The following is a 17,925-nucleotide window of genomic DNA, read 5'->3' as shown; positions in this document are numbered from 1 at the left end:
CTAACAGGCCGCAGAGCGACCACATCCACACGTAGAGCCTTTTATACAGCTTCTGCCGCCATCTAGTGTTAACGGTGGAAATTACAGTATATTTTAAAGACTTCAAACAATGACCGTAACCCTTAAAAACATGGGCATGTTTCTCAATACATATAACTGTGGGGTGTAACACAAAATAAACTGGACCTGAATTCCTTTATCACTTTAAGCTAATGTGAAACTTACATTAGATTGGTTTTGTATAATTGTAAAAATGTGTTAAATGGTGTGTTGTATCTTGTTCATGTGAAGTGAAAAAAGTAAATAAATTACCTGTTTTTTCTTAATTGTGTCCTGACTTGTAGGTAAAATAAAAACTCGTCTCAGTATTGTTGTCTGTGTCTGTGTCAAGTGGTTGAGGCCCTTTCATAAGTGGAGCATTATGGCTTTTACCAGAATGTGCAGCTTCTAAAACTGTTTTAGAAATTGTTTTGGAGTTTAGCTAGAATTAGCAAAATTAAGGAAAAGGTTGCTTTTTTATTAGCTATTATGACTAACATGTCCAATAGTATTTCTTTGTGCATGTTAGACTTAGATGTGTAATGAATTTATACAATATATTAGCTTTTATTTTCAGTAGGTTAGACCATTTCAATATTATTCATACGCCTCTGTAAAAGAAAGGGAAAAAAATCCAGAAAGCTGCTGCAAGAATCCTTTCCTCTTATGTGACATATACTTTTGTTCTTATGTTTTTATCGTGATTCTTTCAACGTCGTTCTTTTATTTTTACTGTAAAGCACTTTAAAGTTGCGTTACATTTATTTTGAAAACCGGAAAATCTCCCTGTCATTGATTTGCGCTTTGAGAGTTGGGGGGGAAAAGTGTTGCCGTGCAACATTTAGCTTAGACCTTACCAGAAGTTTATCCAACAAATAGTCTGTTGTCGGAACCTCCGGACCTTGGCCGTCAACGTCAGGCTTCCACCCGCTAAGATGACAGAGCTGCGGCATCGAGGAGCCAAAGACGGCGAGCCTCCGTTAGAGCAGCAGCCATCAGAGGACAAGGTAACGCTAGCCTGGGCTCAGATGCTAACACCATGTAGCCGCTTAGCGGGGTGATGTTATCCTGTGGCTGGAAACAAGCCTCACGAGCTCATCTGGTTTCATCTCATTTACAGAGCAGAGCTCTTTGAAAATTATCTTAATTGTTCCCTCGACGACTCGAAACCACCGAGAAGCTCAAAAATATAAATGACCAGTTTTAACAAATTGTACTCTCCGTTAGTCGATGCCCCTGTTTGTCTGAGTGAACGTTTCTTGGAAAAAACAACACGCATAGCTGAAAATCAAAACATTAAATTGATAAACAAAATAGGTCGTTTTTTTAACCAATGCTTTACACTAAAGCACAGATAAATAGCTTTGAATGTCATGACGGCTTTATTAATCATGGAGCATGTGTTTTTTATTTTTTTATTTATTTTTTATTTTTGGTTTGATACTGAGCTTGGCAAGGAGAAACAGCTTAAAATAAACTGATTGGTGAGACGGTTAGTGCCTGGAGAAACATTAGCCTGCCTGGGCTTGAAGCTTTAGCCTGACTGGTGGGACTTCTCCAGAAACACCCTACATCATAGTGTTGCAAAGCATGATGCAATTCACGCTTCATTCGCATTAAAGGGCTATGAAAGCGTTTTGTGTTCACACTGTCCAGTCTGATGACTGTGTCTTAATGCCTAATCCGAGTCAATAAAGGGGCGTGGCGCCGGAGTGACGGCGGTATGGATCCGTTTAGAGGCGCGTGATCACAGAGAGCAGCTAAAGCGGCCCCGCCCAGTTTAATCAACTTGGTTTCCTGTCTTCTTCTCTGCTCCTAATTCTGTCTAAACTCAGAAAGTAGAAATACCTGGAAAAAGTGCATTTTGGTTATAGTTAAGACTAGTTCTAGAACAGAATAAACAACAATAACAACAAAAATGTTTCCATATATTTGCTTTTACATTGTCTAAAACATCAAACATTATTAATATTGATATTATTTTTTTATGGCTATTGTAATAAAAATCCAAAATAGTTTTATGTTTTTGATTACAGATGCACTGATCATAGATTTTGTCCCTGACTACCAATCACCTATTTCTTACAAAGCTCCGATGTGCTGATTCTGATTTTAGCCAACACAAGTTTCTCTTTATGACTTTATTTATTTATACTGTAAAGTGCCTTCAGATGACATTTATTGTGAATTGATGCAACATAAATGAAGGTACCTGAATTTAAGATATGAATAATAGTGTATTCCCCCCATAGAAAATAGAAAATTGAACCACATTAACTGTAAAATGTTTATTGTAAAATAAAGCAATTTTTTTGTTGTTTCTGCATCACTGAAGCAAAAATAAAAAAATCCTCCAAATTGCAACTAAACAAACTTGCATCATACCTACAACAAAAAATATTGCTGTGTTTTTGCCGCCTAAAGTATTTAAGGTATGTTATGTAACAATATAATTAAGACACATTTAAAACAAACAATAATCTAACGTAATGTTTGTAATGTAATGTTTGTAACGTAATGTAATTGTTCGGTCATTAATTTTAGCTATCCAGAAGGCGCTTTGTTATGTCATATAAAGTATTTCTAGCATGACAATCTTATTCAAACAATAGGATTTCCTGAAAGACGGCAGAGTTTCCCAACCCAGAGCTTCTCCTTATAGTCGCCACCAAACAGTGAGGGCTATTTCAGTACCAGGGCTGAGGGAGGGTCTGTGGAGACCATCAGTCGGTTTGATGGTTCTGACCTCCACTGATGCAACTCCAGAGATGGTTTTATATTTAGTCTGCCTAGTTCAAGACATTATTCACACATTGTACTTCTACATTTATTAAAATCTCAATCAGCACTGAAGATCGCTGTTGTTTAGTATTGTCTCTCTTATTGTTGATGACGGTCCAAAACACCACGAGCAGGATTCCTGTGGCGTCAGCTGTCGGACTCTCGGGAAAGGAAGTTAATTTGGGTTCATGTTGCAAGTTGGAAAATCAGCTTGCGAATTGTCCCGTACATATTATGCAACCGTACCTGTATTACAACTGGGAACGAAACAATTAATTGTGATGAATCGATTATTAAATCATCGTAATTATTAGTTGGAGTGTACAGACTCAAAAAAGGCCATTTTCTGAAAAAACAACACACTCAGCAGTAATTAAACCAAAACTATACAAAAAAAATCTATACATTTTGCATTTAGCATAAAAAAATAACTTATTTTCTTCTACTAAAAACTCCTAGTTTTAGCTTCACCTGGTTCAAATTCAGAAAATAAAATCTCCTGTTCAGCACTTTTTGCTATCCGATTTCTGATTGGTTTATCCAAAAGTAAAACAATCACCGAATCAGAACGACACTGTATTGATGTCTGTCAAGCCGAAAGAGCTGAGCTTTTAGTGTTTTATTTTATTTTTAGCAGCTGCAGATGCATCTTTTGTTACGTTGATGAAGTGTTCACTTAAAAAAAAACCCTGTCAAATGCATTAGGTGCTAAAATGTTTTATCTTTTTATATATTTTTAAGGTCACATAAAAAGGCTGAAGTGGTTAAATGAAAAAAGTGCAGAATGCACCAAATTAACACGATTAATCATCAGAGTAATTAAAAGAATAATCAATTACTTGCAGCCCTAGCTTCTAACTGCTGCTGCTTTTAGAACTACATGTTTTTTTTTATCTTGCCACATGTATGTTCTCAATTGAAGTTCCGCTTTTGACTTTGACTAGACCTTTTTAAAATGAGTAATTTTTTTTTTTGTTTCGTTTTTCCATTTGATCTAAGCCATTCCACTGTAGGCGCTGCAGTGTTAGTTTAACCAGATCACATGTTGTGGTGAGTGCAAACTTGATGTCTTTCAACAGGTCCTCAGTGTTGCCACACATCCGTATCTAGAATGACATCTAGTCTAGTCAGGCTAGATAAAGCAGCGCCTGACTAAAGTTTGAACTCTGCAGCTCGTTTTATTAAAAAAAAAAAAAACGCTTTAAAGCACTGTTTTCTTTTCATTTAAATTAAATTATTATGTGTTACCTCTTCTTAGACAGGGTTTCCCGAAGTGTACTATAAGCCTGGCGGGCCACCAGACTTTACTTCCCCCTGCCAGGCTGAGCGTTGCTTGTTTATTTGGTTTAGGTTTGTTTTTTAATGCTCGCCTTGTTTTTTTAAGACTTTATATTTGGTGTTTAGGTATTGTGAATAATACCACATAATTACCTAGTGATATTTTCTGTCAACTGTAAATATTTTTTTAAATTCAAAAACATGGCAGGCCGGACTTCCGGGTGAGCAAGCAAGATGACGACAGCTTAACCAGGTGGCTCCCCAACAAATTTTAAAAAGCAAAGGTTATTTACAAATGCGGGATATAAAATAAACGTAAAAGTGAGCCGGAATGCCCAATTCCAAATCAAGGAGCACTCTGTTGTCCCGAAAATCGATGTTAAGAGAAAAAGAAATGAATGAAGAAGGTATGGCTAGCCTCTCGGACTCGGAAGCATCATTAGCAGCTAACGAGACAGCTAATCTACAAACTATTCTCCAAGAGCTAAGAGAATCACGTCAAGAAAATGGTGATGGCTTCCGAGAGGTTAAAGGGGAGATAAAGAATGCAAACATCTATTTTACTCGTTCTGAATATCCAGCAATATGCAATCTATGACTTCATTATCAGCTCTTAGTATCACAACTTGTAATGTAAAAGGAGTTCATAACCCAATAAAAAGGGCGAAAATATTAGGAAAAAAGAAAAAGCAGAAGTAGTATTCTTCAGGGAAACTCATCTCTCAGAGGTAGAGCATAGTAAACTTAAAAGAATGGGCTTTAATCAGGTATTTAGTGCATCACATAAATCAGGTCGTAGAAGGGGGGTGGCAACCTTAATATCCCAAAGGGTCACATTTGAGATGAGCCATGAATATAAAGACAAAGATGGTAGATACAATATTGTGTATGCCCTGCCAGGTTCAGTGGGCATTTTATAAACATATCTTTGATATGATGATAGCTAAATCACAAGGCATAGTAATCTGTGGTGGAGACTTTAATGTAAGACTGAATTCTTCAGAAGATAACTCTAAACAACCCAGAGTTAATTCCAGCACAGGTAAGAAGATCAGAAAGATTATCAAAGAGCTAGGGATAAGTGACGTTTGGCGCGAATGTAACCTCAGAAAAAGGGACTATACATTTTACTCTGCAGCTCATCATTCATATTCAAGAATTGATTATTTTTTTATGTATAACAAGGACTTAGACCGAGTAGAAAAATGTCATATTGGGCTGATGGACCTCTCTGACCATTGCCCACTTCACTTAAAAGTAAATGTTAACTAAACAAAAAACCTGTTTCTATGGAGACTTAACTCTAGTATACTCAAGGGCAAAATTAAAGAAGAGTTAAGGCAAGAAATTCAAACATGCAGGACAACGATAATGGAGAGGTCTCCCCTGTAATACTATGGGACGCCTGTAAAGCTGTCTTGAGGGGAAAAATAATTGCAAAATCATCTCTTTTAAAAAAAAACTAAGCAAGAAAAATTAAACAATTTGGAACAAGAGTTGGCCGAACTAGAAAAAAAACAAAAAAACAAAGTAGATCTTAAAACTCTAGGGAAAATAAAGCAAATCAGAAATGAAATTAATCAAGAACTACAGTCCAGTGTACAGAAGAAACTCTTATTCCTAAGACAGAGTTACTATGAAACGAGCCCAAAATCATCAAAATTAAATTCTAGGTTGCGTTGAGGCTGAGCGTCACACTGAGCACACAGCTGTGGGTCTTCAGGAAGCTTTTCATGTGGGTGGGGATCAGTATATTTACTGCTGGTAGCTCACTAATTTAACTTGACTGAAATGCCTAATCATCACCACCCAGCATGCATTGTGCTCCGGTAGCAGCGGTGGACTCTGTAATTAAAAATTTGCGCTGAAGGACGTCGACCTAACAAATGAAGAAACTCTCGGTGGTGGTTCGTTTTATTTTTCTCTTGACAAATTTGAAATGAGACGGTTTAAAGTTATGAAAGAAATTGAATAATTCGTATTTCAATTAAAGCATGTCAAATATGAGCCAGTTTATTGGTTTCCAGATTGATCTGGGAAGAAGGCGTTGATGGTTTCAGGATGCAGCATTTGCTAATGGATTGGTCACTTAAGAAAAAAAGAAGAGAGACATGACAACATGAAAGGGGAGGAGAGTATAAATTGAAAGGGGTTCCTATTTTTAACTCCAGCATCCTGAATGGCAGATATTGTCTCCATAGAAACCAGCACATGGAAAAGGGTTTAGCGACTGTGTGTGTGTGTATGTGTGTGTGTGTGCGCACGCTGTACGGGACATTGCATAATGTTGTTTTGATACGTATTTTCCTTAAACTGACATAAATTTCCATTATTAGAAAAACAAATCCCGTAACATTAAGATGCAGGGCTTCCCTCTGGGTGTACAGACATCCATAATTCATATTTATTAACCTTGGAGTGACACGTCTCTGTGTTTCATTAAGGCCTCGTTCAGTCAACATACGGCTCTGATAGCTCAACAATATGGAGGGAAATTCTCTGTCGGCGCTTCGCTTCCCACGCACAGCGCTGCCCTGATGGTCTGCTTGGCTAATTTTAGTGCTTCCTCTGGCTTATTGACGCTGATGGACAATCCAATGTCATTCATTTGTTAAACTAGATTTCAGTCTGAACAAAACACTTTCTTCTCACTTTCGTCTCAAAATGAACACTGTGTATACTGTATATGCATGCTCCATATGTCTTTAAGTGTTTTTCCCTCTCATAGTTCTGCATATTAGCTTCTCTTTAGCTAGCTTTTAACTTTATCAATATATAACATTTGAGATTTGATGTAGAAAGTTATGAGATTCATCATGGAAAGTTGTAATTCTCTGAACACAACAGCCCACTTCCAGTCTTCACGTTTTTTTATTCTTTGTGTAAATTGTTTGACTGGTTTGTCGAATTAAAACTTTCCAGTAAGGCCCATTCCTTTCAGTAGCAGAAATGAAGACGACAGGCAGAATGAGGTCAGTTGGTTTTGCATGCACGGCTGTCGGTCTTGTGTGTCTCTGTGTTGCTCTGTGATGATAACCTGTCCAGGCCGTCACCTGCCTCTAGTCCAATTACACGCCAAAAAAGGAGAAAATGTGATTAATGGGACATTGTTGCCAGTAGCGTAATCCCCAGCAGGCCAGTAACTGGAGCGCAAACATCAGACACAGACTCACTGATAAAACCAGACCTGCTTTTAGCTCCATGGCTTCTTTCCATGTACGAGACTTTTTTTTTGGTCAGAAATAAAAACATTTTAACTGAACGTCCGCACTTTCCTGTCCTGCGTCACATGGCTGACTGTTCACAGTTCTAGAGCTAGCATGCTAACTGGAGCTATTATAGCTACAAAAGCAACAGTTGTTAGTCTAAAATATTAGAAGTGTGTGCTTTTGTTGTAAATAGTAAACCATCTACTGTTAGGGTGATGTGTAGCATCCTAGTTAGTCGCCTGTTTTTGCTAAAACATTCTGTTTTCATACTGTGTAGTGTAAGAAATAACCTGCTGCGGTCGCTCGGTGGACTGTTCCAAATAAACCAATGAAACATCTTTAAGCTGAGAGTTTCTAGGATTGGGAGATATGAACTTAAAGTTTTATCACAATATTTTGTTGTACTATTCTGATTACAGTCTAAAGTGATAAGAACAATTTATTACTCTTCTACTGGACAACTGTATGGCCCACATGGAACAGCAATCAGCCCCATTGCTTTTAAAAAACATTGTCATTTGTAATACGATTCTTTAGTGTCAAGGCTTTCTAAATCCAAAAAGGTCAACATTGATGGCCTTCACGCCTGTTTTATTTCTCCTGTGTGTGTGTGTGTGTGTGTGTGTGTGTTCAAAGGGCTCAGACAGCGAGCTGAAAGCAGACAAAGATGGCGTCTCCGAAGAGTCCAAGGTGGACTCGGGAGTCCCCGAGGTGCCGGTCCCTCCTGACGACACCCCCGAGGTTCTCAACAAGGCCCTGTCTGGACTCTCCTCAAGGTCACCCTCAGAGTCGGACACATTTAGTTCTCCGTGTTGTTCTGGATGCGCTTTTGTAAGCTGAAACCTTTTTTTGTTTGTTTTGTTTTTTCCCCGTAGATGGAAGAACTGGTGGGTACGAGGCATCCTAACACTAGCCATGATCTCCTTCTTCTTCCTTATCATCTACTTGGGCCCCATGGTGCTCATGATGATTGTGAGTACCAACCAAACCTCTGGAGTTTTCACGCATCAAAAATTAGAAACTGCAGATCAAACCGTCTTGGACGTGCTCAGCCTTCGCTTTGAGCAGCAGAACAGAGGCCTGGTAGTTCCACCTGCTGGAGTTACGAAATATGAAACCAGTAAGAAAAGCCCCTGACCCGGCCTCACCCATTCACATGCAAACGTGTGAATTTGTTTATGGGACTAACCAGCTGCACCACACAGAATAAATGAGTTGGTTTTCTCCAGGCAGCAGGAAGATCCTCAAAATCTGATAAAACCATAAACATGGTTTGGGCATCGCATTACAAACTGCTGAAGTCACAGGAACAGGAGGATACTGGGACTAGACGATATGGCTGGAAAACGTATCATGATACAAGTGTTGCATATCGGTCGATAATAATTATTGATTAGTTTCTTTTTTAAATATCTGAAATACTGTTGATGTAAACCTGCTCTGTCTACCTCACATTACTTCTGTCTGTTTTGTGATTTTCTCAATTGTCGTTTGACTTCGCAATTTGACGGCTCGAAAATGGACCTCCGTCTCTTTAAGAAGCTCCTGCTGAGGTTTCCGCATAGCAACTAAAATCCCTCTGCACGGTTAATCCTGGCCTCTCCTGCTCCTCCTCCAGCCATGTTTCACTTTCCTCCAGTTGTTGCATTTTTAGGATTTTATTGCATTTGGTTAAGCTTGATGCAAACCTTACAACCCAACAGAGCTCATGGTAGAAATAAATATTACACTTGTTCTGCTCTTGTTTGAATATTGAGGAAACCGGAAAGCTTTTTCTTTTTTTTTTCATTCTTTTGATGTAATGTAAACCTTTCAAAGCCTGACTCCTCCTAATATAAACCTTTAGAAGTCAGTTTTTAATGCAACGGTTTCTCTCTCTCTCTCTCTCTATTCAGGTCCTCTGCGTTCAGATCAAGTGTTTCCATGAAATCATCACGATCGGGTACAACGTGTACCACTCCTATGACCTGCCCTGGTTCCGGACGCTGAGCTGGTGAGGCCTGCATCGATAAAATATGAACATCTAACAAAATGAGCCGTCTCGGTTTGTTTCTCATTATATTGTCTAAATTTTTTTACGTCGCAGATGTCCTGAGGTTTGTTTTCTGGCCTCTTGTAGTTTGTTCACATTGTAGATTGTTCCTTAAAGCTGCAGTATGTGACTTTTATATAAAATATGTATATATGTTTTTTATATTTTTGTTGCAATTATCAATATGTCATGACAGTATAAGACAGACAATTTGGGAAAAAATCTGCGTTCTCCAAGTACAAACTGCAGAATTACGCCATTCAGAAACAACCAATCAGAGCCAGGAGGAGGGCCTTAGCGCTGTCAATCACTCTCGTGCTCACCCCCTCCAGCTTGCTCTTAGCTAAGCAACAGCTGTTTCACCACATTGTAGCCTTCCACTAATGCTGATGCTAGTTAGCATAGCCAGCGATGAAGGCATGTAAACGGTTTTCCTGTAACGGTCAGTTGCAGCAGCGGCTAACCAAGGTTGATTAACAACGCTAAGACCCGCTTCTTGACTCTTGATTGATTGTCTCTTTTTTTTTTTGACCAATCATCTGTCTCGACATAGTGACAGTTTTAATAAATATTGAAAAGACATGTTTTTGTAAATCCGTAACTAATATCAGGTTTGAGTTTTAGCAGCAGTAGGAAACCCTGCAGCTATTTTTATGCCACAAGCCTGAAAAAAACCTGCTGGGAAACAAAAGTCTGTCGCAGACCACACGCATGTGAGCCGTCCAGGTTTTCTTCAGGCGTGGCGACCTCTGATTGGTCCGTGTTTAACCGCCACCCCGTGTCCTGCAGGTACTTCCTGCTGTGCGTGAACTACTTCTTCTACGGCGAGACGGTGACCGATTACTTCTTCACGCTGGTGCAGAGAGAGGAGCCTCTTCGCATCCTCAGCAAATACCACCGCTTCATCTCCTTCGCGCTCTACCTCACAGGTACGGCCGGAGCGGAAAGCTGAGCGGGAATCCCTCCGTCATGCCGGGGGTTGAGTTTCTCATCGTGGACAGGGTTATTTTCTGGGTGTTTGTGTTTTCCCAGGATAGCAGTTACCGTTTTTCTAAACCGTTTTACGTCTTTGTCTTTATTCTGTAAATATTATGACTATATTCTCGCAATTAAACAAAAATTCTTGTAACCTGGCACTACCAGTCTGTCGTACGACTCCCAGAACGGATGATTGGGAGAAAAAAAGGCACTTTTTGAAAATATTTTCTATCATTTGTAATTCCTGTTTTAGAAAAGAAAGTGAAAAAAAAAAGTTAATTGCGTTTTAGCAGAAATGGGAATGAAATGCATCCGGGTTGCTTATTATTTTGGACTCGATTTGAGGAAAACTGGAAAAAAATATTTCATTTGTTCTCAGCAATAAAAACAGGATTTAGGTCGGTCTTTATTTGAAAATATTTGCTGTATTCAGTCAACTTTTTTACAGCAATTAAAAGCATATTTGGCTGCACCAAAGTGTGTTTTATAGCATAAAGTCAATGAGTAAATGTGGTCCTAGTTACCATGACAATAGAAGAAACCAGAACATTTGGAAAAGGTTATTAAATTTTGTTGCTTCTAACATTTTTTTGTAAGGAGATTTTAATTAAAATCAAAATTTTGATCTAATCTATTTAATTTTTGTCCTCACAAAATCAATCCATGGGCTGCAAACGGCCCTCGGGCCACATGTTGAACACAACAACAAGGCTGCACAATATATGGTGAATGTATTGTGATTCCAATGTAAATATGTGGAAAATGAATATCACAAAGCAGTGTTTGAAGCGTATTATTTCTTGGCTACGAAGCTGTAAGTGTTATGAACATGCAGATGTTAGTGGACTAACAGTGTTACTGCAAATGTTAAAGAGACAAGAAAGAAAACGGGCGTATAGTGCAACGAATATCGTCATCGTAATATTTTGTAATATTTTTCAGGCACTAAGAACAGGAGCATAATTGGAACATGTTAGTTTTTCATATAAATAAATACATGACAGGATAAAAAGAAATTGCAATTTCATTTTTTTTGTCATTTCCAATTTTGTGCAGCCCTAATATGCAACAAAAATTTTATATTTTTAATTTAAGACTTTAGAACAACTTTTACATCAGTGGGGAAACCCTTTACTTTCTAGAGTGAGGCCAGCAGAGTGAGCCCTTTCCACAAATAAAGGCCTTGTACCATCGGTCGTACAGAAGAAACAGTAAAGCCTTTTGCCTTTATACAAACATTTCCTATTTGTTTTTGTAAGAACCACAGAGGAGGGGCCTCAAAGCCTCAGGCAGCAAACCTAGCATATGACCAGGTGGTAGTAATATGCTTGAATGGCCCAGTCAAAGTCTAGATCCTATTGCAGAACTTTGAAAACTGTTAATGGACATTCTCATTCCACCCTGTCTGTATATGCAAAGCTGGTAGAGTCACACCTCGACACGGTTTTAATTGCAGCTGAGTTCTCTCTCTTTAAACCTTGACCTGCATCGTCTGTGAAAATCTGAGGCTGTGAAAGTTGGATCAGTCGTTTCTGGCACTGAGCGAAACCTTCAGTCCCACTTCCTGAGCTGCACAGCGTCAGTTAGTAACTCAGCGCTGCTGCAGCTTCTGACTGGCGTCAAACAGGATGTGGGGAGGCGGGAAGGAAACACCTAAACTTTTTTTTTTTTTCCCAGCCTAAGTTGAAGACGAAACTGAAGTTTCCTATGAATGTGAAAACTATTTCACAGTGCTGTTTTCCTTTAAACTTTTAAATCTCAAACTCCATTCGTATTTCCTTAAGTCTATTTTCAGAGCACTTCCTGTCTGTCTTTGCTTCTCAGCGTCCTCTCCTCACATCGGCCACGGAAACAACAAGCCGAGGGCCCCTAACGTTGGCGCCTGAAACGGGTCAAGCTAAATTTAGTTTGACCTCAGATGACCTCATTTGTGACCGATTTAGTCTCCTCCTTTGCGTGTGTTCATCGTTGTTCTGCTCTTGCAGGTTTCTGCATGTTCGTGCTGAGCTTGGTGAAGAAACATTATCGCCTTCAGTTCTACATGGTGAGTGTTGGCCCCGCCTCTTCCTGCCGTCCCCCCCGATGGGCTGCGTTATCGATGAGGCGAGCTGGGACAGGAAATCTTCCTAATGATGATTTCAGTCCTAGTTAGAGCAAGAGCAATGACCAAAATCTGCATCTTGGTTATTTAGTAAGACATTTGTATGGAGTCATGTTGGTGTCAATAATTTGTCATTCTGCACCTGCATTTATAAAGTCCTGATGCCAACAATGCATTGAAAATGAAGGTTTCATCAATTTTATATGGAAGTCTATTTCCTCCATGAAAGAAAAAATAAAAGCCCAACAGGAAGTCTTGATTGTGAGAATAAAAGTCATAATTTCCTGTTTCAAAGTGATAAATACGGAAATAAAAGTCATGGTTTTGACTTGATCATAATTCTTTTTGAGTTTCATAAAATCATAATTCGGAGAATGAAGGTAATGATTTTTAGTTTTACATGTCATAGTTTCTACTTTAAGTCCAAATTCACAGCATGTTGAGTCATAGTTACTAGAACAAGTCAAAATTGTGACTTATAAAGTCATAATTAGGAGAATCGAGTGTCATAATTAAGAGAATAAATGTCAGAGTTGAGTTTGTCATCATTTCTACGCTAAAAGGTAATAAGTTGGATTTTTAGTTTTGGATTTTTCAGAAATGTGAGTTCAAAGGTCATAATTACAAGAACAAAAGTCAGAATTGTAGATTTTAAAGTTATAATTACAAGAAGTCACAATTAGGACTTTGAAAGTGAATTTTGAGTTTTAACGTGGTAAATACAAAAATAAACGTTGTGATTTCAAACTGAGCAGGAACTCACACATAAAAATTGTAATTATGTTCAATTGTGTTCCAAATTCTTTAAAACTACCAAATTTCCAACATTTAAAATGTAAAACCAGAGAATATCAGTTGTGGTCTGAGATGAAAAGTAACAACTGCACATGTGTTGGTGTTGCTATGGCAACATTATTTTAATCAGAAAGTTTCTCTGCCTTAAATTTTTTCTTTTGTGGTGTAATAAGCGAACAGCCAGGTCGCAGTAAACCAGTCACTGACAGTAAAACGGCTCTGCAGCTTCAGAACGTCTGCAGTTGAGCTTCAGCTAATATTAGTAGAGATTTCTGTGTAAATTCAAGCTTGTATAATTCTGACCTGTTGCTTTGAAGAGGAAAATGAATACATTTCCAGCTGTGCGCTGCAGTTTGGTTTGGGTTTTTTTCAGAGCTCTTCTTGTTCTGTCCTCAGTTTGGCTGGACCCATGTGACTCTGCTGATCGTAGTGACCCAGTCCCACCTCATCATCCACAACCTGTTTGAGGGGATGATCTGGTGAGTCGTCTCGTCCGCACCGATGCCACTCGTGGAGTTAAACCCGAATTGGCTCGTCTTGTTTTTCTCTGCGGTGATTCAGATGATAGAGCTCAGGGTTTCTTTTCCTCCTAACAGGTTCATCGTTCCCATTTCCTGTGTGATCTGCAACGACATCATGGCCTACATGTTTGGTTTCTTCTTCGGCCGAACGCCGCTCATTAAGGTAGCATGAAAACATTTAAATTTGTTCATCTATTAGATGTTTCTGGGAGGCCTGTCGCCATAAATCAATTAATCGAATGATAAATTAAAATGAGCTCGATATATTCCATTAGCATGATTGTTTTTTGTTTTTTTTTTCCTTGGGTCTCCATTCAGACTGCATGACAAAAGTCTTCAGTTTGGTGATTTGGTCTCAACTTTCTGAAGGACGTTTTGTTGGAAGAGACTTTAATGTCCATTTCATTTGTTGTTTGGGTTGTTTTGGTTATTTGGTTTAGATATTTAAAATGTCTTCCAGCTCCTATGACGGCATATTGGGGTCATTGTAGATGAAAAAAAATATATATATAGTAAATTGCACCAAAAAAACTCAGATTTTGAGACTAATCTTAGACTTACACTTACGTTATTGTCACTCCATAAAGATATGAGAGTAAATTTGGCAACAAAATGTTGTTGCTTGGCTACCAGAGTACAAAGAATAAAAACTGAAAGTTTGACTTTAAACAGTCAAAAAAGTTTGACTTTTGAAGCTCAAAAATTTTCTATAAATTTCTAGAAAAGTTTTGAGATTGTTCCAAAATTTTAGTTTTTTTTTTTTCTAGAAAATTTTCAACTTTTGCAAGGAAAACTTTTTCCTGATTAGTCTCAAAAATGTGAGATATTTGGCAGAAATTTACTCCATGGCCCTAACATGCAGTTATAAGTTCCAGTGTGAATTGTTAGTTAAAAATTAAAGTTTGCTGACCTTTGAGGTTATCTACATACATTATTGTACCATTATCATTATATTACTTGAAAATGGTCTCAAGACAATATTATCGTTTATTGCGATAACTTCTGGGACAATTTATCGTCAGGCCTCATACTGGATCAGTTTCAGTCAAAAACAAATTGAGTTACATAAAGTATGCTGAGCCAGACGTGACGTCATATGAATGTTTGATTTTGTCTGTTGCAGCTGTCGCCTAAGAAGACATGGGAGGGATTTATTGGTGGATTATTCGCCACTATTGTGTTTGGTATCATGGTGAGACGAACATTTAATCTCTAATTTAAAACTAAAGTCTTCTAGGACTTCTGAAGTCTTGTAAAAGTCATGTACTGTAACGGTAGTGTTTTCCTCCTCCTCCTCCTGTCAGCTCTCCTACGTCATGGCTGGATACCGCTACTTTGTTTGTCCTGTGGAGTTCAACAACGACTCCAACCGTTTCCAGGTGGACTGTGAGCCATCAGAGCTGTTTCAGCTGCAGGAATACACCCTGCCAGGAGTCCTGGAGTCTGTCACCGGATGGGTATGATGACCGTATCCCTAATGGAACAACAGTCTTACAAAAATAGCCAGGAAACATTCGTAAGCCAGCTAATGCCTGCTTCACATGGCAAGATTTACAAAGAGATTCCACCAGACATGGTGATTAAAAAAATTAAATTAAAAAAATCGCAGGTGCAGCAGGTTTTGGTCGTACAGCCGATTTCACTCACCAACATTCAGATGTCAGGTGGGAAATCTGGCAAAACCTCTCGAGATCAAACATGAGTTCAAAGTAAACAAGCATGGCCGACTGGGAAGAAGCGCTGACAATCTGGGAAATCAGAACAAAAATAAGCATAAAGGTTTTACAGTGTGAACAAGACGGAAGAGGGGAAACCGTAGCCCAGAGGTAAACATGGAACATGATGGCCTTCTACTGTACAGATAACAAGGAAGAGAGGAACTACTGTAATAAATGACAACACCACCCAAATACAGACAGTTACAGGGCATTGAAGAGAATATCCAGTTTGTCGTCAGGACGCATGCAGCCTGCGTGAGCCACAACGTCACACCTGTTTGTCATTTCTTGTTTTTTTTTTTTTTATTGTGGGAGATAAAATTGCCATTTTCGTCGGTGTTGAAGTGAAAAAATCAATTCCTCTTGTGGCTCTATGTTTTGAGTCTGTTGATTTCAGTTGTATCAGTTTTTGCTGATGTAAGTAAACAGCGTGGGGGCTCTCAGAGGAAACGGCCACAGCAGTGATATTTAAAGTGATGTGGGACTGTTTCAGATCCATAACGCATTTCATAACTGTAATACAGCCATAACCTTTCCACACCAGCCCACAGAGGTCGCACGGGACATAGTTAAACTGCTAAAGCCAAGATTAAGAACAAACAGGTCCTAGGAAATGGAGGACAACCTTTGACCCTCCATGTTAAACAGATGTTGGGTTCTGTAAACCAGCTCCCGATTGGCTGTGGCTGTCTGCCTCCAACCTTGTCCTCTTGTGTCCACAGACCACCGTGCGTCTGTATCCGTTCCAGATCCACAGCATCGCTCTCTCCTCCTTCGCCTCCATTGTGGGGCCCTTCGGTGGCTTCTTCGCCAGCGGCTTCAAGAGAGCATTTAAGATCAAGGTAGAACGTCCTCAGGAGGCTCTCACCATCTGAATGAACCACTTTCACTCACCACTTGTTTGCAGCTGTGTATCTGCGTCATGTTTGAACTTCAGCACACGTTGAAAGCTCGTCTTCTCTCCTTTCAGGACTTTGCCAACACCATACCGGGTCACGGAGGCATTATGGACAGATTTGACTGCCAGTACATAATGGCCACATTCGTCAATGTCTACATTGCCAGCTTCATCAGGTAAACTCACATGTGAACTCTAAAACACAGTGAAAGTTTAAACTGTCACATTCAGACACAAACAGATTTTTTTTTGTTTAATGTTGAATTTTATCTTGGATATCCCCACAATTGTGATTCATTTATTTTACTTGTTTGTTTTAATGAACAATGTTTATTAGCGATGTGCCTTTTTTCTGTCTGAACTCACGTTGATTCTCTTTATATGTGGCAAAACTAACTAGAAAGCAGCAGCAGCATCCTAAGGCTTAGTCAGATGCATCTACTTGAATTAACTGACGTACACTTAATTATCTTTTAATGGTTTATTAGAGTCAAATTAGCTGCAAGTCCTTTGTTTAGAGGGCACCACTGGCCATCGTGAAGCGGAGCCAGAAACAAAGATGGCGGTGCTGAATCAAAACAGCAGAGAGAAGTGGTCCGAACAGAGTCCGTTGTGGGATGAAAGTTACATTTATGCTTTTCTGTTTTTGAAATATGAACACTGGACAAGCAGCTTATGTTGGCGCGTTAACATTGCTCATTCAGTCGATCTGAAAACAAGTAAATGTCTGAATTTGAAAAGTCGAGAATTTGCTAGAAAAACTTTGAGAAATTTTGAGATTAATCTCAGAAATTTCCTTGGAAAAACAAGGAAATTTCAGATTTTTTTCTGCAAAATTTCTTAGATTAATCTCCAAATTTTTGGGGGAAGAAAAGGATTAAATTTCCATCTACAATGACAGTAATACGGCTTTGTAGATCAGAGGCCCGTCAATGTCAAAACGGTCTGATTTCAACATCACACATTCATCTTTGCTTCATATTTGACATTTTGCAGTAAGGAAAAGGCCCCTCACCTCTATTTTTTTTTCTTCTTCAGAATATTTACATTTGACTCCTGTTTTGTTTCCTCTCAGGGGCCCCAACCCCAGTAAGGTGGTCCAACAGCTCCTGGCCCTGCGGTCCGACCAGCAGCTCTACATCTTCAACTCCCTGAAGGCTCATCTGACAGAGAAGGGTCTGCTGCGAGCCGCCGAGGCGGCCGCCTAGCCCGGCGGCGCCCTCAGAGAACCCGTGTTTATTTGTGAGCGAGGACACATCAATGAAAACCAAAAAAAAGGGGAAAAAAAAACATTCAGCTTTGGGCCATTCCATTTTATTTTGGGTTGGAGCGTTGTGTTTCTGTGCTTGTCTGCTCTGTGGATCACCATTCTGACGCCAGTGTTTTCAGCTTCGGTTAAAGTCCAGCCCCTCATTATCTGTGTAGCCGATTATATTTAGTTTTTTTTTTTTTTGTTTTTTTAATCAACACTGTTGGTCAGACGTACATTTCTGCCTGTTTACACAATATTCCTCAATTTTATCGGCTCACGTGTGTTAATATTTTATTGTATGACGTCTTTCTGTTTTTTTTTTA

The 17,925-nt window shown here is 39.0% G+C and overlaps 1 protein-coding gene across 1 annotated transcript; it reads left to right on the top strand.

Moving 5' to 3' along the window:
• The first annotated feature begins 823 nt into the window (after positions 1-823).
• Positions 824-17,917, top strand: cds2 (CDP-diacylglycerol synthase (phosphatidate cytidylyltransferase) 2). Its single transcript, XM_007564735.2, has 13 exons — positions 824-1,046; positions 7,944-8,083; positions 8,183-8,279; positions 9,203-9,300; positions 10,129-10,268; positions 12,303-12,361; positions 13,610-13,692; positions 13,810-13,897; positions 14,858-14,926; positions 15,039-15,191; positions 16,175-16,294; positions 16,423-16,526; positions 17,426-17,917. The coding sequence occupies exons 1-13, from the start codon at positions 975-977 to the stop codon at positions 17,556-17,558; spliced, it is 1,356 nt and encodes a 451-aa protein (XP_007564797.1). The 5' UTR covers positions 824-974; the 3' UTR covers positions 17,559-17,917.
• The last annotated feature ends 8 nt before the right edge of the window (positions 17,918-17,925 follow it).

The sequence above is a fragment of the Poecilia formosa genome, unplaced genomic scaffold (genome assembly GCF_000485575.1).
Source record: "Poecilia formosa unplaced genomic scaffold, Poecilia_formosa-5.1.2 Scaffold167, whole genome shotgun sequence".
In the NCBI taxonomy this organism is placed as follows: domain Eukaryota; kingdom Metazoa; phylum Chordata; class Actinopteri; order Cyprinodontiformes; family Poeciliidae; genus Poecilia; species Poecilia formosa.
The sequence above is the reverse complement of the archived record's forward strand: the minus strand, read 5'-3'. Positions and strand labels throughout refer to the sequence as shown.

Excerpts from the sequence above, each read along its gene's own strand:
- cds2 (XM_007564735.2), top strand. The coding sequence starts at position 975 with ATGACAGAGCTGCGGCATCGAGGAGCCAAAGACGGCGAGCCTCCGTTA. Across the intron at positions 1,047-7,943 it reads AGCAGCCATCAGAGGACAAG|GGCTCAGACAGCGAGCTGAA; the intron begins GTAACGCTAGCC and ends GTGTGTTCAAAG. Across the intron at positions 9,301-10,128 it reads TGGTTCCGGACGCTGAGCTG|GTACTTCCTGCTGTGCGTGA; the intron begins GTGAGGCCTGCA and ends CGTGTCCTGCAG.